General features: G+C 43.1%; 1 protein-coding gene across 5 annotated transcripts in view; it reads left to right on the forward strand.

Moving 5' to 3' along the window:
- Positions 1–27,126, forward strand: part of MAST3 (microtubule associated serine/threonine kinase 3) — a 191,967-nt gene that overhangs the window by 90,550 nt on the left and 74,291 nt on the right. For 3 of the 5 annotated variants that reach the window (XM_077272734.1, XM_077272751.1, XM_077272760.1), the window contains 4 exons: positions 19,605–19,693; positions 25,679–25,751; positions 26,596–26,616; positions 26,723–26,801. In XM_077272734.1, the coding sequence (XP_077128849.1) occupies positions 19,605–19,693; positions 25,679–25,751; positions 26,596–26,616; positions 26,723–26,801 (262 nt within the window). The remainder of the gene's footprint in view (positions 1–19,604; positions 19,694–25,678; positions 25,752–26,595; positions 26,617–26,722; positions 26,802–27,126) is intronic. The other 2 variants (XM_077272743.1, XM_077272770.1) reach the window with 1 other exon arrangement.

Below are 27,126 nucleotides of genomic sequence, written 5' to 3' on the forward strand. Positions count from 1 at the left end.
CATGAACGCCGGCCACTGGCTGACCTTCATAGGAGGATAGTAACGACAAGCACTGGGCATCAGCAGACCCCCGCTGTCATGGAAACCATGGGAGTTTGGAATGATGCCCCCCTGCTGGTTCCTGTTAAATTCCCCTGTCAGAGATTGACAGCGGATCCTAAGGGTATGTGCACACGTTCTGGATTTTTCTCGGTTTTTTCGTCGGTTTTCCGCTGCAAAAACACTTAAAAAATGCATACATTAAGCATCCCATCATTTTTAATGCATTACGCAATTTTTTTGCACATGTGTTTTTTTCCGCGATAAAAACGCATCGTGGAAAAATACGCAGCATGTTAATTAATTTTGCTGATTTTTTTTTTGCAGATTTCCCGCTATTTATTGCATTTTTGAAGCTCCGGATAAAAACGCAAAAAATCCGCACAAAAACGGCGAGTAAAACGTGCAAGAAACGCATGCAGATTTCCTGCGGAAAAAGTCGGGTTTTGTTCAGGAAATTTCTGCACTAAATCCTGACGTGTGCACATAGCCTAACTGTTTCACGGTTTCTGGTAAAGCTCCACCCCACCGGTTAATGTATGAACCTTCAGCAGGAATGCTAATAAGAACTTAAAAAGCCTGTTCATAACATGGATCTGTCACCGGATATCCAAATAGATTTCTTAAACCTGATGAGGCTGATGTATCTGCTATAAAAATCCATATCTGAATGACTGTATTATCCTGTCTGAGTTTTCTTGCCTGAAAAGATCATTCTGAGTCTACATAATCAAAGGCTTATACAGCCATTCTAACATGAATTTCCATAGTAAGTACACCAGTCTAAAAGGTCTGTTCTAATAATATTTACAGTTTGTATTCTGAAATCGGGTGATGGTGTTCCCCGACAGTCTTACAGTTGTGACAAACCCTAAGGATGCGACATCATTACCATTGTGGATAAAAACGCCTTTAGCAGTCGTGTACAATGGAACAATACGAACTAGTGATATTCCTAATCTATGGCCCATTGTTGGGTGGAAATTCCCCCTAATAATTGTCACGCACTTCCCATCTTTCTCATTTATAATTAACTATTTGTTAACCTCTTGAGTCACATTGTCCTGTTAGATTTTCCTGCATTTACCTTTACACCAACACTTGGTGGAAGTTCACAAAGGAATGATTTCTTGCAGGCCCTTTCTGCAGCAAATCCATAAGGGTATGTGTCCACGTTCAGGATTACATGCGGATTTAACGCTGCGTACAGCCGCAGCGTCCAGATGTTACCGCATAGTGGAGGGGATTTTATGAAATTCCGTCTCCACTATGCGTGCGAACGCGTATCCGGTGGCCCTGCGTTTACGGGCATGCGGCACATCTTTTTAGAACGTAGCATGTCTGTTCCGTTGCCGCAAGGTAAATCACAGGGTCCTATGTGTGGGGTGCGGAGAACACATCCGGAATCACTGCGCGTACAGAAGAGGGCGACGCTTTGGGCAGAGCAGGTTTTCCGCTCCGTCCAAAGCGCCGTCATTACGGACCGTGGAGACGCACCCTTAGTGTCCAGAGGGAAGTCAGCAGATCCTCGCAGCATTCCTTCCCATGTGACTAAACAGCCTAGGCTTGGCCGCAGCAGTCACATAGGATGGCACATTTTCATAGGGGGTTGGGATGCGCAGAGACTGGAGAAATCGCTGGCGGTAATTAGTGTTTTATTTATCGTTTACACATCTACAGCAAGCTAAACTTTGTTGTGTATTTATTAAATATGTATTTAAATCTGCATTATTTATGCAGGGTGCAGTTCTGCAAAATGGGTCAATTTCTGGCAGGAAAATAAACATTCATGAGATTAGAAAAAAGTGAAACCTTTTTGCTAGGACAATGTTATGATGGAAAATCCGCTTGTAATTTGCGAGTGGTAGCGTAGTGGATGATCAGGCAGCAGATGGTTGGAACCTCGGAGCAGACACCCCCTCTTCTTTGTTGTCTGTTCTTAAACATCTGGCACCCAAGTCACATGACTACAAAACCCTATGGAGCTGTTAGTACTCTTTAACTCCTACTTGTATAGAAAAATATGTTGGTTATGCTTTTACCATTTGGTCTTAAAGGGATTTTTCTGTCTCCGATGATAGTCACTCTGTGACTGCAGACTGCCGTATCATGATATTGGGTAATGTGCACACTGTCAGAATTCCCCTGTGTGGGTGGGTGGTCCACATGTATCTGATTTCCATACTTGCGATCACATGCCGACTAGACTCCTGCGCTTCTCTCAATTCTCTTCTATTGAGAGAAGCTATATGAGACTAGTGGGCACGTGATCGCAAGCATGGAAATAACATACATGTAGTGACATGACCGCCTGCTCATGAGTAGTAAGGGGAATCGTGACAGTGCCATCATTCGGCTGTCTGCACTCACATAGAATGACTGCAGACTGTTTTTTTTTCCCCCGAGACCCTCTCAAGACCTTACATGCTAGCAAATGTAAACCCTATTATTTGAAGTTGTGTACTTCCAAAACCATCACTTTGGACAAAAATAAATCTTCAATTTGATGGGCCACTTACAGAGAAACTCCCAGCAATCCAGAAGTCAAAACACCAGTGCCCTATGGACTTAAGTATGTGGACAGGCCACATAATTATAAGTTCAGGTATTTAAAGCTTCATAATAGCTTAGCATTTCCAAGCTGACAAGCTCCCTTTAACCCATTCAAGACCAGACCATTTACTGACATTCCTGACAGGGTCATTTTTTTTCTGTACATGCAGTCTAAAGAGCTGCTTTTTATTCCTCCTCTTCAAATAATCAATTTTTGTGTCTTTTTTTTTTTTCCTTATTACATAGGGATTTATTTTTTGACACTGTCATATTCATATTTTTTTTTTTGCTGATATTAAACAATATCGGTGGAAAAATAAGGGAAACTATTGTCTATTTTTTTAAATCATTTTTAAATGTATTTCAATGACCTCCTCTAATTTGATCCCATCCCATTCTGTAACAATTATTTTTACATATTGAACGCATGGTTGCTTACTGCGTACACCATTTAGCTCTATGTAAACATTGATAGAGACTGTAATAAACAGTCTGTCTTAGAATGTCACTGCAGCGTAGGAACCCAGCCTTCACATGTTGGTTATTTTTTGGTAAGCAAGGACCAGTCCAAGTCTAAAGTTACATCAGAGTTTGGTCCAAGTTTCATAGATTTTCTTTTCTCCGATGTAGCCTTCTCATTTCAAACAGTCCATGAAAAATGGACAGCAAACAAATGGCATCAGAGTATCCATAAACAAGTATTGGCGAGTTTGATCCAAAAGTCTAATCATTATCGGATTGAGTTCAAGCACTGGTTGTGATGGGACAGTGCTCAGAAAACAAATTGAGTGTAACCGTGCACTGAGACCTTGGCCATACCAAGGGTGCCCCAAAGCCCCTCATTTGTAAGTAAAACAAGTAGTTTTCACAGCTACTAAATCACTAACCTAAATACTACTGGTATGATTTTTATAGGGGCCAAGTCCGCTATATAACTGTTTAATATTGGCAACCATAGTTTTAGTATGCTTTTTAAATGTGACAGACTCCCTTTGATATGAAGTTGATTCCGCAAGATTCCACTCTTCTTGGAAGAGTTTCTACAAGATTTTGAAGTCTATCTGTGGGAATTTAGAGTTCAGACCCTGATATTGGGTGAGCAGGTTTGGCGCTCAACCTTCATTCTAGTTCATGTTAACGATTTTTGATGGGGTTGTGGTCAGGGCTCTGTGTAAGCCAGTAATGTTTTTCCACATCAAACTCGCCCAACCATGCCTTTATGGACCATGCTTTGCACTGGGGCACAGTCATCCTGGAACAGAAAAGGGCATTCTCCCAAATGGTTCCCACAAAGATGGAAGTATACAAATGCCTAAAATGTCTTGGTTTGCTGAAGCATCAAGATTTTCCTTCCCTCAAAGTAAGAGACCAAGGCCTATCCCTGAAATACAGACCTCCATAGTGATTCCTTCTCTATCAAACTTTCCAGTAGGCACAATGCAGTGACAATAATGTTCTCTTGGCATTCACCAAACCCAGACTTGTCTATCAGAGCGTCACGTTTTCACTGCTCCAGAGTCTTCTGGTGGCTGCTGTACGCCAGCCGATGCTTGGTGAGGCTTGCATACTACCATAGAAACATGCCACGAAGCTTCCAGCGTACCGTTTGTGGGCTGATGTAAATGCTAGTGGAGGTATCGAGCTCTGCAGGACACTGGTGACTTTTATGCACTTAGCGACCCCACTCTGTAACTTTACATGGTCTGATACTTTTGTGACTGGGTTGCTAAGGTTCCTAAATACCTTCACTTCCCATAGCTGACCATTAACTGACTTGTTACACTAGTGACATCCTTTTACAGTATTATTTTACAGAACGACACTTTATTTCACATGTTAAAAGGTAGACTGGATTCTATACACCTGTAGCAATGGACGTGAGTGAAAATCCTGAATATAATATGTCCAAATACTTTTCTCTGGTGTATCTACATGTGTTAAAATGTAAGATTTCTCCTAGGCCTCACTCGGACTCATTCTTGAAACACCATCTGAATATGGACTATGATGGCTGGACTAGCCTGACCTGAACTTGACAGTCCTGTAGGCATGTGTGAAGCTGTTGAGTTCAGGTCAGGAGACCCACATCCAATCTGTGCATCGCGGTCCGTACGTAGACAGTGTTTCACGGTGCTCTTACTCACTGCACACTGCTTTATAATGTTTAGAATTGAGAGTCCTCAGTGGTTGATACCTTTTAATGGCTAACTGAAAAGATGGTAACAAATTGCAAGCTTTCGAGACTACTCAGGTCTCTTCATCAGGCATAGACTAATACAAATTCTGAAGAATCACATATTTATGCACAACATAGCACAGAACAAAAAAAAACAAAAAACATGGATAAGACAGGTGGCATGAAGCAGAATTACCATGAGGGATAAACAGTTATGTCCACAAATGTTGGGCCAGTTCTTAGATAAGGAATGTTTTATTGTCCTGATTGGGGTCTCTGTTGTGATGACCCCTTATAGTCTGAGGGGCAAGTTCCTTAGTTGATGTAAAAAGACATAAATCCATGCGACACATTCATTCCACCACTAAGAGTCAAAGGTCGTCATCAGTTTATATTCCCAGACTCTTCTGTCTCTGTGTTTTGAAGTTACCTTTCAATACAAGTAATTTCATGTCCATAATAGCTATGATTTGGGAGACAAAAATGTATTGCCACAGGTAGATCCATTCTTTTTTTCTCTTATTGTATGGCGGTGAGAATTCATTCTTGTTCTAAGCTTTTGCCCTGTCTCCCCCACATACAGACCCCCAGTTGGACATTTAGTACAAATAATTAGGTACACCACATTAGATGTGATGCAGCTGAAAGTACCTGGGATCTTGTAGTCCTGATGTGAGTTGGGGATCTTTATCTTGTCCGTGGTCATTATAAATGGACAGGTTTTACATTTTTTCTGATTGCAGGGAAAGGTACCTGCAGCTGTTGGAGAGGACAGGGAGCTCTCGACAATGATGCTTCTTAGATTTGGAGGCTGTCTAAAACACAGTAGTGGGGGGTCTGGAAAAATGGATTGTAATCGGGCATCTTTTTGTAGTAAAGGTTGTAATTTCCGTGCAGCTCCCCTTAGCACCTCCAGATTTGGATTGTAGGTAACTACTAGAGGTACCCGGTTATTTTCTTCTTTAGCTTTGTAATATAGCAGGTGATTCCTTGATATTCTGGTGGCTCTTGTAATCTGGTTTTCAATTGTTCTTGGATGGTAGCCCTGATTCAAAAAGGTCTTTCTGAGGCGACCAAGGTGTTCATCCCTGTCCATTGGGTTGGAACATGTACGATTGTATCTGATGGCTTGGCTGTAGACAATGGAGTTTTTTATGTGTTTTGGATGGAAACTGTCCCATTTAAGGTATGTTGGACGGTCGATTGGCTTCTGATACAGGGATGTCTCTATTTTATTGTTCTGCAGCTTAATGATGGTGTCCAAAAAGTTAATTTCAGTACAGGAGTAGTTGAGTGTCAAGTTGATGGTAGGGTGAAATTGATTAAACTGTTCATGGAACATCTTTAGCTGTGGTTCAGACTCCATCCAGATGATTAAAATGTCATCAATGTAGCAGTAGTACGCCAGAGGCCTGATGGGACATGAGGACAAAAAGTCGCTTTCAAGCTTGGCCATGAAAAGATTTGCATACTGTGGGGCCATTTTACTTCCCATTGCTGTGCCAGTCTCCTGTAGATAGATCTTCTTGTCAAATTCAAAGTAATTGTGGGTGAGGATGAATTTTATAAGTTTCACCACAGAATTTGCATCAGTCCCTGTGTTTTCCAGGAAGAATTTGCAGGCATTTAATCTATCCTGGTGTGGGATATTGGAGTACAAAGATTCCACATCCATGGTGGCCAGGATGGTTCCTTCTGGTAGAGGACCTATTGCTGATAATTTATTCAATAGGTCAGTTGTGTCCTGAATGAAGCTGGGTGTGTCCTTTACCAGGGGTTTAAGAACACCCTCTACCCATCCAGAAACCTGCTCAGTAAGGGTGCCCACACATGAAATAATTGGTCTTCCTGGATTTCCAGATTTGTGGATTTTGGGAAGCATGTAGAATGTCCCTGTTCTTGGACTTTCTGGTATCAGGTCATTGGCTCTTATGAATTCGTCGGGCAGACAAGATACCAACTTGTTTAGTTCCTTTTAGTAGTCCTGTGTAGGATCTGACTCCAATTTTTTGTAGTAGCGTGTGTCCAAAAGTTGTCTGTTTGCTTCCTTCATATAGTCTGATGTGTTCATCATGACTATTGCACCTCCCTTGTCAGCAGGTTTGATGATGATTTCTTTGTTGGTTTTCAGCGACTGTATGGCCTTTCTCTCCTGGGCACTGATGTTGGATACTTGTCTCCTGTTAGTATCTATTATGGTGGATTTTATCACATGTCTGAAGGAGTCTATATATTTATCCAAATAAGGGTTGCGTCCAGGTGGAGGTGTCCAGTCTGACCTCTTCTTTGTTGTTAGGATCCCTCTTCCTTCAATCCAGGTGGGTTCTGAATCTTCTGTATCATTGAAATATTCCCTCAGGCGCAGTCTCCTGAAAAATGTTCCTACCATCAACTTGACACTCAACTACTCCTGTACTGAAATTAACTTTTTGGACACCATCATTAAGCTGCAGAACAATAAAATAGAGACATCCCTGTATCAGAAGCCAATCGATCGTCCAACATACCTTAAATGGGACAGTATCCATCCAAAACACATAAACTCCATTGTCTACAGCCAAGCCATCAGATACAATCGTATGTGTTCCAACCCAATTATTATTATTATTATTATTTATTGTTATAGCGCCATTTATTCCATGGCGCTTTACAAGTGAGGAGGGGTATACATAATAAAAACAAGTACAATAGTCTTGAACAATACAAGTCATAACTGGTACAGGAGGAGTGAGGACCCTGCCCGCGAGGGCTCACAATCTACAAGGGATGGGTGAGAATACAGTAGGTGAGGATAGAGCTGATCGTGCAGCGGTTGGTTGATCGGTGGTTACTGCAGGTTGTAGGCTTGTCGGAAGAGGTGGGTCTTCAGATTCTTTTTGAAGGTTTCGATGGTGGGCGAGAGTCTGATGTGTTGTGGTAGAGGGTTCCAGAGTAGGGGTGATACGCGAGAGAAATCTTGTATACGATTGTGGGAAGAGGTGATAAGAGGGGAGTAGAGAAGGAGATCTTGTGAGGATCGGAGGTTGCGTGTAGGAAAGTACCGGGAGATGAGGTCACAGATGTAAGGAGGAGACAGGTTGTGGATGGCTTTGTACGTCATGGTTAGGGTTTTGTACTGGAGTCTCTGGGCAATGGGGAGCCAGTGAAGGGATTGACAGAGGGGAGAGGCCGGAGAATAGCGGGGGGACAGGTGGATTAGTCGGGCAGCAGAGTTTAGAATAGATTGGAGGGGTGCGAGAGTGTTTGAGGGGAGGCCACAGAGCAGGAGGTTGCAGTAGTCAAGACGAGAGATGATGAGGGCATGGACTAGGGTTTTTGCAGATTCTTGGTTGAGGAATGAACGGATTCGTGCAATATTTTTGAGTTGAAGTCGGCAGGAAGTGGAAAGGGCTTGGATATGTGGTTTGAAGGAGAGATCAGCGTCAAGGATAACCCCGAGGCAGCGAGCTTGTGGGACTGGGGAGAGTGGGCAGCCATTTACTGTAATGGATAGGTTCGTTGGGGGGGTCACGTGAGATGGGGGAAAGATGATGAATTCTGTTTTGTCCATGTTAAGTTTCAGAAATTTAGCGGAGAAGAAGGATGAAATAGTGGACAGACATTGAGGGATTCTGGTTAGTAGGGAGGTGATATCTGGTCCAGAGATGTAGATCTGTGTGGACCATTGGACCAATGGACAGGGATGAACACCTTGGTCGCCTCAGAAAGACCTTTCTGAATCAGGGCTACCATCCAAGAACAATTGAAAACCAGATTACAAGAGCCACCAGAATATCAAGGAATCACCTGCTATATTACAAAGCTAAAGAAGAAAATAACCGGGTACCTCTAGTAGTTACCTACAATCCAAATCTGGAGGTGCTAAGGGGAGCTGCACAGAAATTGCAACCTTTACTACAAAAAGATGCCCGATTACAATCCATTTTTCCAGACCCCCCACTACTGTGTTTTAGACAGCCCCCAAATCTAAGAAGCATCATTGTCGAGAGCTCCCTGTCCTCTCCAACAGCTGCAGGTACCTTTCCCTGCAATCAGAAAAAATGTAAAACCTGTCCATTTATAATGACCACGGACAAGATAAAGATCCCCAACTCACATCAGGACTACAAGATCCCAGGTACTTTCAGCTGCATCACATCTAATGTGGTGTACCTAATTATTTGTACTAAATGTCCACCTGGGGGTCTGTATGTGGGGGAGACAGGGCAAAAGCTTAGAACAAGAATGAATTCTCACCGCCATACAATAAGAGAAAAAAGAATGGATCTACCTGTGGCAATACATTTTTGTCTCCCAAATCATAACATTATGGACATGAAATTACTTGTATTGAAAGGTAACTTCAAAACACAGAGAGACAGAAGAGTCTGGGAATATAAACTGATAACAACTGTGTCGCATGGATTTATGTTTTTTTACATCAACTAAGGAACATCACAACAGAGACCCCAATCAGGACAATAAACATTCCTAAGTCTACGTTCACATTAGCGTTCTGCGCCGCAGCGTCGCCGCATGCGTCATGCGCCCCTATATTTAACATGGGGGCACATGGACATGCGTTGCACTTGCGTTTTGCGACGCATGCGTCCCTGCGGCGCACGCGTCATGGCGCAGAGGACGCTACAAGTTGCATTTTTTGTGCGTCCAAAATCAAGCAAAAAAAGGACGCATGCGTCGCAAAACGCAGCGTTGTGCATGCGTTTTGCTGCGTTTTTGTTTGCGTTGTGCGTTGCGTCGCCGACGCTGCGGCGCACAACGCAAATGTGAACGTAGCCTTATCTAAGAACTGGCCCAACATTTATGGACATAACTGTTTATCACTCATGGTAATTCTGCTTCATGCCACCTGTCTTATCCATGTTTTTTTTTTGTTCTGTGCTATGTTGTGCATAAATATGTGATTCATCAGAATTTGTACTAGTCTATGCCTGATGAAGGGACCTGTGTAGTCTCGAAAGCTTGCAATTTGTTACCATCTTTTCAGTTAGCCAATAAAAGGTATCAACCACTGAGGACTCTCAATTCTAAACATTTTTCTATCTACTGGCTAACACGGTACAAAGATATATCTTTCCTGTATGCTTTATAATGGGGATTTACGTTTTGCAGCATCATTTCCCTGCAGCACAAAGAGACTTATCGAAGTAATTGCTTCGGGTCAGCAGGAATTTCCATAGGTCAAAAAGTGTGCTTGATAAGTAATTATATGACAATTGTGCTGCAGGCCATGGCATGTGCTCAGGGACAGGGTCACTAGTGGGAGCTGCCCCCGTGAAGAATAGAAGCACAGAGCTGCTTTCTGCTGTGGACCAGCTTGTTTTTCCACGTCTGTGGGTCTGTCTTGCCTCTGAGGTGACCACAGATTTCTGTAACGAGAAGCCGGACATGCTGCACGTTGTCACCCCTGTAATGTTCCACAGAACTGAAAGTTCAGGGTTTTACCGTCGCTCACATTAACCAGTGTTTTTGTGGGCGTTATAAGAACGCTCTGTGGAAACAGGAAGTCTTTATAGGAACCATGTCAGATTGCTAATGCTAAGTGTGGTGGCTTATGTCTACTGCATTGTTTTTCCAGATTTATAGAACATGGCGTATTCTCTCATGTCTGTAACCCAGATGTGTGGCATTTGACCAGAATAACATGAGTCACCCATTTACTTCGCTTATTCCTATGGGGCAGGCTTGTCACAATGAAAGCCTTTGTCTACGGCATCCAATCACAGCGCTGCTTTCATTTTACCAGAGCTGTGTAAATTAAAGATGAGCTCTGGCTGCTATAGGCATTACACATTTTGTGGCACTTTGACACACAAATGAGGACCTATGTAAGGCAGTAGCTCCTCCTCAGTGTATCCAAGAATAAACCTTAAGGGTACGTGCAGACATTGCAGATTTTGATGCGTTTCCGCAGCATTTTTGGACTCACGGAATTGCCTCATCCGCAGTGCGTTGTGCACACAATGTTAATCAATGGGAAATACAAAAACGCTGTGCACATGGTGTGGAAAAAAACACGCAGAATCGCTGCTTCCCCCCCCCCGCAGCATGTCAATTCTTTGTGCGGAAACGCAGCATTTCTGCACCCATTGACTAAACATTGAGTAAGGCAAATCCGCACATCAAAAACGTGCATGACAATCCGCAAGAAATCTGCATCAATTCCGCAAGCACTTTGGCATGCGTTTCCTGTAGTCCATGAGCCGGGCCAGATATCGGTACCACCCGGAGTGACTAATTTTCTTTGGTATTTTTAGGTAGATGCATGTCTGTAGTTTATTTTTTGATATGATAGCCCTTACATATACGTAGCTTATTAACCCCTTCAGCCCTAGGCCTATTTGTACCCAAGTGCCTAAGCCAATCTGACCTGTGCCACTTCATGGGCTAATAACTTTGGAACGCTTTCACCTATCCAAGCCATTCTGAGATTGTTTTCTCGTGACATATTGTACTTCACGTCAGTGCTAAATGGGAGTCAATATATTTTACCTTTCTATATAAAAAAATGCTAAATATTCGGAAATTTTGGAAAAATCGGCAATTTTTTAACTTTGAAATTCTCTGCTTTTTACAAAAATACTGATACCCCCCATAATAGTTATTAATTTACACTCCCCACATGTTTACTTCATATTGGCATCATTTTGAAAATGAAACCTTATTGTTTTACGACGTAATAGGGCTTATAGTTTTATGCGCAATTTTTCACATTTACAGCAAAACCCACTTTTCAAAGGACCAAGTCACTTCTGAAGTCACTTTAAGGGGCTTACATAACAGAAACCACCCATAAATTACCCCATTTTGCAAACTACACCCCTCAAGCTGTTCAAAACTCATTTTTAAAAACTGTTAACCCTTTAGGTGTTCCACAGGAATTTTAGCAGAATGAAGGCGAAATTTCAAAATTTCATTTTTTTTCCAGATATTACATTGTAATCCAATTTTACCTGCAACCTAGCAAGGGTTAACGGCAAACCCAAACTTGGTTACCCTAATTCTGCAGTTTATAGAAACACCCCACATGTACTCGTAAACTAAAGTATGGGCACACAGCACAGCTCAACACGGAAGGAGCGCTATGTGGTTTTTGGGTGGCGGATTCACTGGAAGAAATCTAGGGGGCCATGTCACATTTGAAGGCTGCCTGAGGTACCCCCACAGTGGAAACCCCAAAAAGTGACCCTATTTTGGAAACTACACCCCCAAGGAATCTTTTAGGGGGTATAGTGACCACTTTGACCCAACCAGTGTTTCACAGTAGTTGGAAACACTTGGTTGAGAAAATGGAAAAAGTGCATTTTTTACATGAAGGTGTCATTTTAGGCTCATTTTTTTATTTTTAAGAGGTGTACCAGCAAAAAATGCACCCCACTATTTGTTCACCAATCTCTCCCGAACACAACAACACCCGATATGTTGTCGTACACTGCAGTATTGGGGAACGGCAGGCCTCGGAAGGGAAGGAGCGCCAAATGACTTTTGGAGTGCAAATTTTACTGGAAGAAATCTAGGGGGCTATGTCACATTTGAAGACACCCTGAGGTGCCCCAACACACGCACACACACTGACACATACACGTTCTGTGCTGAACAGGACTCTCCGGTCTTCTCTGCAGAGCTCCTATCTCCCTCTGTAGAGGCTGACACCTCCCAGGCTTGTGACTGATCACATGGCCGTGACATCACCACAGGTCCTGTAGTCCTGTACTGTGTGCTGCTGCTGGTAAGGAACTTGTGGAGAGAGGGGGAACAGTCACCTAGCACCAGCGCTCCCAGCTCTAAGAACGAGCGCCTCATGAAGGTGGGCCCCTGCCTCCTCCTTCCCTGCGCGGCGGCCTTTCCCCCCGGCGGCTGTATTCGGCGTATAAGACAACCGCCCTCTTGGAGCCATGTTTTTCATGGCTAAAAAGTCGTCTTATACGCCAGGAAATACGGTAAATAAAATTTTAATGTTTTTCTTTGTGTTTGCAGGTGTTTACTGACTATCTAACGGCATGATGGAAGTACCAGCAAGGAAGAAATCACGGATCGACTGTATCATACACTGCTCTAATGATGACAGCGATGATCTGGCGTCCCTTAAGGATTTGGACTCCTGGAAAACATTGCTTAGGGCTGCAGAGATCAGGCAGCATGAATCAGTCCTGGTAGCAGCTAAGGGCCTTGAAGAAGGAGAAATACCACACATACAATATCACCGTAAATGTCGTAGTATCTTTACAATGAAGAAGTCACTGGATTCTATCCTTGGCAAGGGTGTCAATGTCGAAACAGCAAGCAAAATCTCCATGAGGAAGCTACCGAGGGGTGCCCCCAGTGATAGCAGGGTGTATGCCAAAGTATGTATCTTCTGTGAGAAGTCAAGCAAGTACCTAAAAGGAAAACAAACAAGGGAGCCAATTGTCCAGTGTGTTGAGCTACGAGCAGATGAGACGATCCGCAGAGCAGCGATAAGGAAAGGCACACAGAGAATACTTGGTTTACTTAGCAGAGACCTTGTTGCTGCAGAGGGGCACTACCACAAGTCGTGCTACAAACTATTTAATTCACAAAAGATGATTCCCAAGTGGCCTGTAGGTCTAGTGCAGCTGAAAATCAGGTCGAAAGCGAGGAAGTACGCTACGAAGAGGCAGAGAAAGAGGCCCTTGAAGAACTCTTCTTGTATATAAGGACTAAATTGTTCCCAAACCCAGAAGTACTGCCTATGATAAACCTCACATCTAGGCTTGAGAGATTAATGATATCCCGTGGTATCATCCAACTGAAACCATCGACAAAGAAACATGTTCGACGAAAACTTGAAACAGAGATTGGGGAATCACTCCGCTTTCTCTCAGATGAGAAAGGTAAGCTTCTAGTCTATCCATGTAGCCTATCAATGGACGACCTTGTCCGGCAAGTACACAGCATGACAAAAGATCTGCAAGAAGCAAGAGCTGCTAACTCTGGAGATATCGTAACCAAAGCAGCAATGCAGCTAAGGAATGAGATCAAGAAGCAAGATGTGAGTCAGCCATGGCCTCCCAATACAGATCAGAATGTCGTTCCTGCATTAGTCACTCAATTCCTGCAAACCCTGCTTACAGGAGATTGTGAGTGCCAAACTACCTGTGAAAGAGCTCAACGTCTTGCCACATCCTTCGGCAGTGACTTGGTTTTTGCTGTTACCAATGGAAAGACAAAGCCACCAAAGCACGTACTGCTATCCTTTGCAGTTAAGTCTTTGACCGGCAATACAGAACTGATTCGAACTCTGAATCGTCTTGGCCACTGTGTGTCATATTCAATGGCTGAGGAGATCGATACAGCCCTTTGTATCCAGAAGTTGGAATGTTCAAAGGATGACATCCCAATGCCAGCAAGTATCTACCCAGGTGTGTTCACAACCCTGGCCTGGGATAACATTGACAGACTTGAGGAGACACTAAGTGGAGCAGGTACATCTCATAGAGTCAATGGCATTGCTGTTCAGTCCAATGTTGCATGCTCTGTGACAAAGAAAGTCCTGCCAGATGTAACCAAGTCGAAGAAAAGAAGCATAACTCTGACAGAATTAATGCTACCGATATACAATGTTGGGCAGCGGGGAGAGCCACCCAGGATTGAGACTTCGAATGTTAACACTACCAAGGAGGTCCAGGATTCAAAAACCAAAAACCATATCTGGCTTCTGGCTAGAATGTCAGACCATGAGGATCAGACCACCAGCAGTTGGACTGGGTTCAACATAAAAATCCGCAGCGACATTGTAGTGGCCCAGGACACTGTAAGCTACCTGCCCACTATCAATGCTCCTGCAACAGCCATGTCCACTGTGAATGAAGTCTTGGAGCAAACACATGCCATCATGCAGACCCTGAAGCTTAACAGAATTGTGTGTGTGTTTGATCAAGCACTCTATGCCAAAGCTGCCGAGGTTATCTGGAAACAGGAGAAGTTCAAGAACATTATAATTAGAATGGGTGTCTTCCACACAATCTGTAATCTCCTCTCTATCATAGGGAACAGATTTCAGGATGCAGGCCTTAGAGATCTGTGTGTTGAATCCGGTGTAATCGCTGAAGGATCAGTGTCTGGAGTGATGGACGGCCGGAGGTACAACAGAGCAGTGAGACTACACAAGCTGGTCTATGAAGCACTTATGAGGCTTGCATGGAAAAACTTCCTTCCATGGCTAGAAGAAAACCATGCAAGGGACCTTCACCATCTGGATGAAACACTGAAGAACATCACAAACTTTCGCATCAGTGTGTCGCAGGGATCCTTCGAAAAGCTCTTGGATAATGAATCTTGCACACTTACCCTGAAGCTCTTTCAAGTTTATCTTGAGACCCTCAGAAATGAACAACTCTCAGCATTCTGGATGTCATACTTGGACATGGTCGAGACCATGCTGGCCCTGGTTCGAGCTTCAAGAGAAGGCAACTGGATGCTTCACCTAGGAGCAATCCGACAGATGATACCATGGTGTTTTGCCTATGACAAGGTCAACTATGCCCGATACCTAACCTATTACTATGCCACAATGTCTCGGCTGCCCATAGAACACCCAGAGGTCCATGAATACTTCATGCAAGGTGGCTTTTCGGTCCAGATCGGTAGCAAGAATCCTTTTGGACGAATTCCTGTGGACCAGACCATTGAAGAGACAATCAACAAAGACACCCAGACACCAGGGGGCACAAAAGGCTTCAGCCTCAAAGTTGGAGCTGTTTCCAGGTTCTACCTGACATCAGAGTACCGCAGTATGTACTTGAGGCAGCTGAGGGCCCTGGTAGGCCAACAATATACTGACTTCAGCCATTCAGACCTACAGGTGTCTAGGATTAGAAGAGATGAAGCCGATGTCCAATCTTTCGTTCAACTGCTGGAGACAGGTTGGGTGAACCCCTTCAACAAAGAGCATAATGGTGAACTTATCAGTTTGTCAACAGCGACTGTAGCACCACCAGATGTAGCCAAAGACCTTCAAGGGGCATACAGTATAGGAGAGGATGCATATCAAACATTCAAGGATGAGCGTTTGGGTACCGATAAGCCAACTACATTGTTTCATGACAAGATGACGAAGAACAAACTTAAAACGTTCTCTAACATCCAAATGAAGACACGCAGACAAGGTCTTGGCAAGGAGGTAATTTTGAAGGCTGACAGAAACCTATTTGGCCAGATGATACTTGTAGCTGAGAACAGAAAGCTACAAATGAGTGATGTCTTGACTCATCCCCTGGGTCCATTGCCATGGGCACTTGCCAATGGTGATGGGTCTATCCGCAAGACCAACAAGGCTGCCCTCGCAAGGGAGTTGGAGAGGAATGCTCGTCCTGCAGAAGTGATCCCCGAGCCCTCTGCAACCATCATTGATGGGATGAGCCTGGTTCAGAAACTGAAGGGAAACAATGCAACATTTGGCCAGCTAGCAGGCACAGCAATGAGTCGCGCTATCCATGAGGGTGCTAAGAGCAAGCGCATTGATATTGTCTTTGACGTCTACAAGGAGACATCCATCAAAGATACAGAAAGAGTCAACAGATATGAAGGCACAGGGATCCATTTCAAGAACATTCAACATGGGCACAACATCCAGCAGTGGAAAAAGCTTCTAAGTAGTTCCTCCAACAAGGCAAGTCTCATAAAGTTTCTGGTAGAAGAATGGAAGGCGAAACACCACAGGGAGAAGCTTGAGGAGAAGGAGCTGTATGTCACATGTGAGCAGCTCTGCTTTAAGATCACCAAAGAACAGTGGGAAGAGGCTGCTGACCTTAAGTCAAATCAAGAAGAAGCAGACACACGCCTCCTTCTCCATGCTCTTCATGCAGCAGAATCTGGTTACAAGTCGGTCATCATCACTTCGGAGGATACTGATGTCATGGTCCTGTGTCTGGGCATGTGCCACAAAATCCCATCCCACCTGTTCCAGAAATGCGGTACACAGAACCGGACAAGATTCCTGGATATCACCACTCTGAGCCGAACATTGGGAGGCAGCGTATGTGATTCATTGATTGGTATGCATGCATTTACAGGCTGTGACACCGTCAGTGCATTCGCTGGCCGTGGGAAGATGACGACACTCAAGCAGTTGAAGATGAACAAGACATACCAGGATGCCTTTCAGGAAGTTGGTCGTTCATGGGAAGTGTCTACCGAACTTTTTGAGAAGTTACAGGAAATCACCTGCCACATGTACCTGCCAACTACCCAAACAACTGAGGTAAACAGGCTCCGTTATCAGCTGTTCTGTGCCAGACGTGGAGTGGTAGAGTCAAGTCAACTCCCTCCTTGCCAGGACTGCCTTTTCATGCATGCACTGCGTGCAAACTACCAGGCTGCGATCTGGAGGAGAAGTCTGCAGAGCCAGCCATGGGTTGCAAACCCAACAGACTGCGGTTGGATGATAGATAACGACGGAAAGCTTGTTGTCAAGTGGATGCAAGGGGCACCAGCACCAGAAGCTATTATACAGCTACTGTCCTGCAAGTGTGTGCGGTCATGTGAACTTCCTCAGTGTACTTGCCTCAGCAATGGCCTGAAGTGCACAGACATGTGCAGATTACAGACATGCCAGAACAAGGGTACTGAAGACGAGCCAGTAGAACAACAGTCAGATTCAGAGTCCGATGTTGAAGATATTATGGAGTAACATATATATATATATATATATATATATATATATATATATATATATATATATATATATATATATATATATATATATATATATATATATGCACATGACATGTTCAGTGTGTATTTACATAACTTGGATTAAATTTTGTTACAAATACTACATCTAGTCACTCCGGGTGGTACCGATATCGTCATATTTGGTTCTTGGCTCATGCTAAAATTCCTGTGGAACACCTAAAGGGTTAACAGTTTTTAAAAATGAGTTTTGAACAGCTTGAGGGGTGTAGTTTGCAAAATGGGGTAATTTATGGGTGGTTTCTGTTATGTAAGCCCCTTAAAGTGACTTCAGAAGTGACTTGGTCCTTTGAAAAGTGGGTTTTGCTGTAAATGTGAAAAATTGCGCATAAAACTATAAGCCCTATTACGTCGTAAAACAATAAGGTTTCATTTTCAAAATGATGCCAATATGAAGTAAACATGTGGGGAGTGTAAATTAATAACTATTATGGGGGGTATCAGTATTTTTGTAAAAAGCAGAGAATTTCAAAGTTAAAAAATTGCCGATTTTTCCAAAATTTCCGAATATTTAGCATTTTTTTATATAGAAAGGTAAAATATATTGACTCCCATTTAGCACTGACGTGAAGTACAATATGTCACGAGAAAACAATCTCAGAATGGCTTGGATAGGTGAAAGCGTTCCAAAGTTATTAGCCCATGAAGTGGCACAGGTCAGATTGGCTTAGGCACTTGGGTACAAATAGGCCTAGGGCTGAAGGGGTTAATAAGCTACGTATATGTAAGGGCTATCATATCAAAAAATAAACTACAGACATGCATCTACCTAAAAATACCAAAGAGAATTAGTCACTCCGCTTGGTACCGATATCGTCAAATTTGGTTCTTGGCTCATGGACTACTACTGCCAAGAGATGCAGATTCTGTGTGGAAAATTCCACAGGCCAATCCGCAACGTGTGCACATACCCTAAAAGTAGATCTGTTCACAAAAGTCACTTTGCTGAGCCTTTTCCATAGTGATATTGCAATCATTCACCTATTAATATCACAGTTCATTAGTTGTGGTCAGCAGTTGTAATATGAGACTAAGGCTGTGTTCCCACTCTGCTTTTGTGTTGCGTTATTCCTGCAGCAAAAAAACAGTAAAAACGCTGCATTCAAAACTAGTTTTTTGCTGTTTTTTCGACCCATTTTTTGGAGTGTGAAATACATATGTTTTTTTCTTCGGTTAAATGTTTAATAAGGTTAGCTTTATTCACCAAAAACGCTGTGAAAAGGTTGCATTTTTTTGTAGCTTTTTTTTTTTTGCTTTCACATTGCTTTTTTATAGGTGAAAAAATGCTGCACAAACGCTGAAAGAATGGACCTGCTGCAGGTTTCAAAAACGCCGCAGTTCTCAGATTGTCAGAAAAAATGAAAAGTATGCCTGAGCTTTCTTAAATATCATAGGTTTTGCTGGTACTGTAAAACGTGGCTTTAATTTGCATAAAAAGTGCTGCATGTGAACAATAGCCTAAAAAGTACCTGACATGCGATTGGCCATAACTACTGTTGTACCTCTGTTATTAATCCTGGAAATTGGTGGATAAATTGTCAAATGTCTGATGCAGTCTGCAGGTATCAGATTGTGCAGTGGCACATTACTTGCCGGTAACACCTATGTCCATCATTTGATTAGCACGACATAATCATCCTCGCGGTGTGACACACCCGTCATCGCGCCAGCCTGGCTAATTAGAAGAGCCGGGAATACCAGGTCGTTGCAGATTACTGACCTGGCCAATGGACGGCATCCTGCGAATCAGTCCTCCCATCTCTAACTAGGAGTAATAACAGAGGAACCCTACAATGCCAAGATCTAAGAAATTATGCTGCAAATTGTTATATAACTGGAAATTATCCACTAGTAAGACATGTCAGGACAGCTCTCGGGTTCTCTCCTACAGTTATGTCTGTCGGACGTGGTCAGGCCATATGCTTACTATTTGTTTTTTATGCTAGAAAATACTGATGCTTTCTTCTAATGCAAGCAAAATATTCAGGGAATCACCATGGTCTGAAAAAGGGTATTTTGTGCCTTTCTCACACTGAACATGGAATTGGCAGTATGGTATGGTGTTGAAGCTTTGCTTGGATCCATCATTTATTAATACACCGCAACATGTTTGTTCTGTCCTCAGTTGTCGAAGCAGCAACAGAAAGAGTTTGGTGGTGGGATCGCCTTCGCCCACACTGTCCCGTCCGTTATCGCCACTCTCCGTACCTACAGGTTAGTTCTGGCTTCTATACATCATTTTCATAAGATCTACACAACTACCATGAAAGTCATATACAATGATTATATTTCTACAGTATGATTCATTATATTGTGCTGCTTGCTTAAGTAAAATTGCAAGAAGATAACTTATTTAGCTCCATATTATTTTACGTATAATGACTTCAATCTTTTACATTGATCAAGAAAACCCCCCGTGCCTTTCCTGCTACATCTCTACGTGAACTGTTGCCTTGATCATTATGTAACGAGCTACAATATACATGTGCCTTACCTTAAGAGCTGCTGCCCTCTCTGTTATTGGGTTGCCTAATATGATAGACCACTTTCGATTAGAGCACTAGTATAATGTATGGAAACCAGACATTTTAGAAGGGATCTGCATGGGATTATAAGCATCCAAAGGGTTAAAAACTATAAGGTTATGATTATTTAACGGCCTATGGCTCTGTCTCGATCTATGGCTTCTTGATTGATCTTGTGAAGCCTGGTTAAATCCACCAGGGTCTTCATCGTTATCCTTTGGTAATTTCTGGTGGGTTTTTGCCTACCAAAGTTGCCAAATTTTCCCACCTAAAGTGAAACAAGAATGGTTTCTGGGTAGCAACTTTGATTGATTGGGTCATTATATTGACCTATGCCAATGTTGTTGCTGGAAGGGTATTTAGCGCTCTGCCCAGTGATAATTCTTCATAGGTCTGAAAGTCCTGAAGTGACCTTCGAATGATATACATTTATTGTGGGGAAGAAGACTAGGTTCCCCTGCCATTGGTGTCCTGCTCCCCACCCTCTTGCTCGCTTTCTTTTATGTTGTCACGGCATCTTTGCTAAAAGGAAAGAGTAAGCTGCTTGTAGTAAGCCAGTGGGCAGTTACTTATGTATTGATGGTCAGGTCACACCTTATGGTTGTAGAACAAAATCTCGGCACTCCTGATTGTAGGGTCCAAAACCGTGAGCATATATAGCAAAAACTTGGCACTCAAATGGATATGAACTTAAGTAATTTTAATAGCAGTACAATGTTAGTGCAAAAATTGCAGATATTTCAGTCCTGAAGACCTTCATCAGTGTACTAAAAAGATAACATACCGTATATACTCGAGTATAAGCCGACCCGAGTATAAGCCGACCCCCCTAATTTTGCCACAAAAACCTGGGAAAACTTAATGACTCGAGTATAAGCCTAGGGTGGGAAATGCAGCAGCTACCGGTAAATGTCAAAAGTAAAAATAGATACCAATAAAAGTAAAATTAATTGAGACATCAGTAGGTTAAGTGTTTTTGAATATCCATATTGAATCAGGAGCCCCATATAATGCTCCATAAAATTTATGATGGCCCCATAAGATGCTCCATAGACACATTTGCCCAATATAATGCTTCACAAATGTTGATCGTGGCCCCATAAGATGCTCCATAAAGATATTTGCCTCATATAGTGCTGCACAAACCTTGATTATGGCCCATAAGATGCTCCATACAGACACTTGCCCCATATAATGCTCCACAGACGTTAATTATGGCCCCATAAGATGCTCCATAAAGATATTTGCCCCATATAGTGCTGCATAAACGTTGATAATGGCCCCATACAGACACTTGCCCCATATAGTGCTTCGCAAACGTTATGGCCCCATAAGATGCTCCATACAGACACTTGCCCCATTTGCTGTTGCTGCGATAAAAAAAAAAATCACATACTCACCTCTCAATCGCTCAGGCCCCCGCCACTTTCAATATTTACCTGACTTTGTTCTGGCGTCACTCCATCTTCAGCGTCTTCTGCACTGACTTTCAGGCAGAGGGTGCGCACTAACCACTTCACCGCGCCCTCTGACCTGAGCATCACTGCTGAAGACGGAGCGGCGCCCGGAACGGGGAGCAGGTGAATATCGCGCAGCGTTCCCCGTTATACTCACCTGCTCCTGCCACTGTGCAGTCCCTGGTTCCCCGGCGCCGCCACATTATGGCCCCATAAGATAATCCATACAGACATTTGCACCATACAATGCTGCACAAACGTTAATTATGGCCCCATAAGATGCTCCATAAAGATATTTGCCCCATATAGTGCTGCACAAACGTTGGTTATGGCCCCATAAGATACTCCATACAGACACTTGCCCCATATAGTGCTGCACAAACGTTATGGCCCCATAAGATGCTCCATACAAAAACTTGCCCCATTTGCTGTTGCTGCGATAAAAAAAAAAAAAATCACATACTCACCTCTCCGTCGCTCAGGCTCCTGGCACTTTCAATATTCACCTGTTCCGGCGTCGCTCCATCTTCAGCGTCTTCTGCACTGACGTTCAGGCAGAGGGCGCACACTATCCACGTCACAGCGCCCTCTGACCTGAGCGTCACTGCAGAAGACGCTGAAGATGGAGCTGTGCCCGGAACGGGGAGCAGGTGAATATTGCGCAGCGCTCCCCTCCCCGTTATACTCACCTGCTCCTGGCGCTGTGCAGTCCCTGGTTCCCCGGCGCAGCTGCTTTTTCCTGTACTGAGCGGTCACCGTTACCGCTCATTACAGTAATAAATATGCGGCTCCACCCCTATGGGAGGTGGGGCAGCATATTCATTTCTGTAATGAGCGGTACCATGTGACCGCTCCGTACAGGAAAAAGTCGGGGAGCCAGGGACTTGCAGGGACCGCACCAGGAGCAGGTGAGTATAATTAGACAGCCCCCGCTCCCCCTCCCCTGCCAACCCCTGGGTATGACTCGAGTATAAGCTGAGAGGGGGGAAAAAAAATGGGCTGAAAATCTCGGCTTATACTCGAGTATATACGGTAATTATAAACTAAAGTATTTACATCCAGGCATAGACATTCTGTGGGGAAAATAAGTGTTTGATACTGACTGTTTTGCAAGTTTTCCCACCTAGAAAGAATGGAGAGGTCTGTAATTTTTATCGTAGGTACACTTCAACTGTGAGACAGAATCTAAAAATAAAAACAAGAAAATCACATTGCGTGAATTTTAAGTAATTAAATTGCATTTTATTGCAAGAATTAAGTATTTGATCATCTTCCTACCAGCAAGAATTCTTGCTCTCAGACATGTTAGTTTTTGTTTAAGAAGCCCTCCTGCTCTGCACTCATTACCTGTATTAATTGCACCTGTTTGAACTCGTCACCTGTATTAAAGACACAAGTCCACACACTCAATCACACTGCAACCTCTCCACCATGTCCAAGACCAAAGAGTTGTCTAAGGACACCAGGGACAAAATTGTCGATCTGCGCAAGGCTGGGAATGGGCTACAAGATAATAGGCAAGAAGCTTGGTGAGAAGGCAACAACTGTTGGCACAATTATTAGAAAATGGAAGAAACACAAGATGACTGTCAATCTTCCTCGGTCTGGGGCCCCATGCAAGGTCTCACCTCGTGGGGTAAGGATGATTCAGAGAGGTCAGGAATCAGCCCAGAACTACAAGGGAGGACCTGGTCAATGACCTGAAGAGATCTGGGATCACAGTCTCAAACAACCATTAGTTATACACTACGACGTCATGGATTAAAATTCTGCAGGGCACGCAAGGTCCTCCTGTTCACACTGGCATATGTCCAGACCTGTTTGAAGTTCGCCATCTGGATGATGAAGAAGGCCATGTGGTCAGATGAGACCAAAATAAAACTTTTTGGTATCAACTCCACTTGCCGTGTTTGGAGGAAGAAGGATGAGTACAGTCCCAACCGTGAAGCATGGTGGGGAAAATCTCATACTTTTGGAAGCTCTTTTCGGCAAAGGTGACAGGACGACTGCACTGTATTGAAGAGAGGATAGATGGGGTCATGTTTCATGAGACTTCAGACAACAACTCTCGCCCCTTGGTAAAAGCATTGAAGATCGGTCTTGGCATGCGCTTCCATCATTATGATTACCAGAAACACACAGCTAGGGTAACTAGGGAGTGGTGCTATAAGATGCATTTCAAGGTCCTGAAGTGGCCTAGCCCGTGTCCAGACCTGACCTCAAAAGAAAATATTTGGCGTGAGCTGAAACTCAGTGTTGCCCAGCGGCAGGTCAGATACCTGAGAGATCTAGAGAAGCTCTGTATGGAGGAGTGGGCAAAAATCCCTGCAGCAGTGTGTGCAAACTTGGTCAAGAACTACAGGGAGATGTCTGACCTCTGTAATTGCAAACAAAGGTTTCTGTACCAAATAATAAGTTCTATTTTTCTATTGTATCAAATATTTATTTAATGCAATAAACTGGAAATTATGTAAAAAATTATACAATGTAATTTTTTGGATTTTTTTTTAAGATTCTCTCAGTTGAAGTGTACCTATGAAAAAATTATAGATCTCATGATTCTTTGAAGGTGGGAAAACTTGCAAAAGTGGGAGTGTATAAATACTTCTTTGCCCCACTGTATATCCATTTGAGTGCCAAATTTTTGCTCTATATACACCTTATGATTGGGCGAATTTTATCTTATGGTGGCTATAAAAGGTTTATTAACAAATTGGTTAAGGTTTATATATTTCGATTAAATTTGATTATTAATAAAGATGGTCATGGCCCAATTCCTCCACCTAATTGTGTGTATGGAGATTAAGTTTTCGTTGACAGAGTATACGTTATAATCCCATAGAGGATGTCGGCTCTGATTAGCATTTTCACTCCATGACTATTTGGAATGTATCACGAGATCAGACAGGAACCCATCTGTATGTATCTGATCAGTTCTCCTGAGATGCACAGAACAAGTTTCTCTTATGGCCTGGATGCCAGACTGATTGATACTGCAATCTGAAGAGAGACTTGTGCACATTGTTTATTTTTGGGAGGACTCTGTCGGGGGTGCCCAGCTGGCATCTTGGTAGCCACCTACTGCCTTCAGTGGCGTTCTGTGTGACCTCCAGCCATCCATGGCACTTTCCTATTTGGAAACCTCTCTGTATAGTACTCTAGAAAGTTTAGGAGGAATGTGGAATGCTCAATTTATGTATGGGCACTGTGACTCCTTTTCTCTAGAGTGCTAAACTGTGTAATTAAGGACCTCTTTTGTCCACAAAAATGAAAATTCCATAATATGCCTCATATCACAATTCCACATTAATTTTTAGTACAGCCTTTGGGTGTGGTACAATCATTTGATCCTCTTACCAAAATAGGTTGTACATCTCTGCTCTAGATGGGAGCACGGCTTCCAGATCATCCAGCTGATGGTTTTCATCCGCAAGGTTTCCAGCTTCTCAATGAAAGCCTACCTCGGAGCTTTGTCGAGAGGCTCTCTTGACATGTATCTCTGATGAAAGGCTCGCAGTGGGATACATTACTAATAGGATACTATTTTTCTAGAACAGGAACCTAACGTAACAACATTTCAGAATTCCAATTTGTATTTACTGTATACCTTAGTATGGAACAATAGAGTACCGTAGTTACTATGCTAATCTTTACTGCAAAGACACATGCCAGCCTTAGAGGCAAAAAAAGATATTATTTTGGCATCTGTTAAGTGAGTAGAGCTTTTTTGGATGCATTTTGGCTTATTCTCCAGGAAGATGCCAGCTGTAGGATCCCCAGTTGATTTGAACATGGCGGACACTGTGTTCCCAACGTATAGTGCTGAGGCATGTATCTGAACTCCATAGAGCTGCAAGTGTTCCCTATTAATTTCGGGTTTTTTTCAGTCCAGTGGAAACAAATATGCACCAGTATAGACTTATAGTCCAAAGTCGTTGGAAATTAGAATGAAATGACTTCCGTCATGCCACTAGTACTTGTTGGAAAGCATAGGTGGCTGGATTCTGCATATTCCCCAATTGAGAACACGTGCACACTTGGCTGCATGGGGTAGGAGGAACAGTGGTGGGCTGCCAGATATCTAAAGCTGATGGTCTGGCTCTCGCTTACCTTAGGCCTGTAGTTGTCTCTTGTCGCTCACGGCGTAATACTGTGATACCGCTATATCGCATGTTTTCTAGTCGTTATGTTTGCTCATTCATGTTTACTTTTGATAGCAGGAAGCAGCCCGCTGGACAGTCCAAGAAATTTCTCCACTAATGCATCTGTTAACTTCCCCTTTGCTCGCAAGTAGGTATTCTTTTATTTTTCTTGCATTCACTTGAGATAAATATATTAAAGGTTTTTTTTCCACTACTTGACAACCTCTTTTTAATCATATCAGGGCCCCATAGAAAATGAAAACGATCTGTACTCCCCTCTTACAGCGATGCTTTTTCCGGTTCTGCTATTCCCGCTATGTCACATGACAATGGCTGCAGTTACTCAGTTCAGAGGCGGGCAACTAGGTTATCACATGGGATGGAAGATCTCTCCTATGATGAAAAGTTGGGCTTGTTTAGCTTAGAAAAAAAGACACCTCAGAGGGGATCTCATTTACATGTATAAATGTGTGTGGTCAATACAAGGGACTGGCACATGACTTATTCCTTCCAAGGACCATACTGAAGACTAGGGGGTACTCATTCTGACAGCTAAATAGGAAAGGGTTCTTAAGAGTTAGAGCTGTCAGACTGTGGAATGCCCTACCCCAGGTGTTAGTAATGGCAGACACTAGAACAGCTTTTACAAAAAGGGCTGGATGCTTTTCTAACAGCTAGTGGCATTGTGGGTTCTAGATAATCTAGCGCTGTTAAGCATAGTAACATCTGCAGGTATACATCGGGATCCATGCCACCCGTGCCTTACTGAGTCATCTAGCAATCATGTTGAGGAGCTCTAAGCAGTGTCACCTCCTGATACCAGAGCAGAGCTGTCATTTATTGACAAAAGACCCATTTGTACACCTAGTATGTCAAAAATTCTTCAATGATTTTTTTTTTCTATCTCCCAACCCAATCTGTCCAGTTATTTCTTATTGATGTCCTAGCCTATTCTCATTTTCTCTCTCTTCTTAATCCTTTGATGCATGCAGTCATGGACCGCGCTCTGACAGGTAATCATTGATGAATATTGGCATTCCTATATGCCTACATAAATGAAAGGCCATGCTATTAATTAGTATCAGAGACTGCTAACCATCTAACATGATTTGTTTTTAGAGCTGATGGGCGTAGGTGGTCTCTGGCATCCCTTCCGTCTTCTGGATATGGCACCAACACACCAAGCTCAACTCTCTCGGTAACAAGTTTATTTGTTTTGGGATCCATATTTAGCAGCAATATTTATTCACCAGCTCATGAAATACTCTGCACAATAACACAGAATAGTCTTCCGAAGTGGCCAATCTCATTTTGCTAATTGTGCTTAAAGGGACCCTGTCACCAGGTTTGACTGATAGGAGACACTCCCTGATATGCAACATTCTATAATGTTGTATAGATACGAAAAAGTGCGTTTATTATGCTCGCCTGCGGGGTGGTCCAGGCCTTCTTTGTCCGGCACCTTCTTTCTGCTTGCGATGCCGTCCAACTCCAACCTGAAAAATAAGAAAAGCGCCTTTTTA

Source organism: Ranitomeya variabilis, chromosome 1 (genome assembly GCF_051348905.1).
Source record: "Ranitomeya variabilis isolate aRanVar5 chromosome 1, aRanVar5.hap1, whole genome shotgun sequence".
Classification (NCBI taxonomy): Eukaryota; Metazoa; Chordata; class Amphibia; order Anura; family Dendrobatidae; genus Ranitomeya; species Ranitomeya variabilis.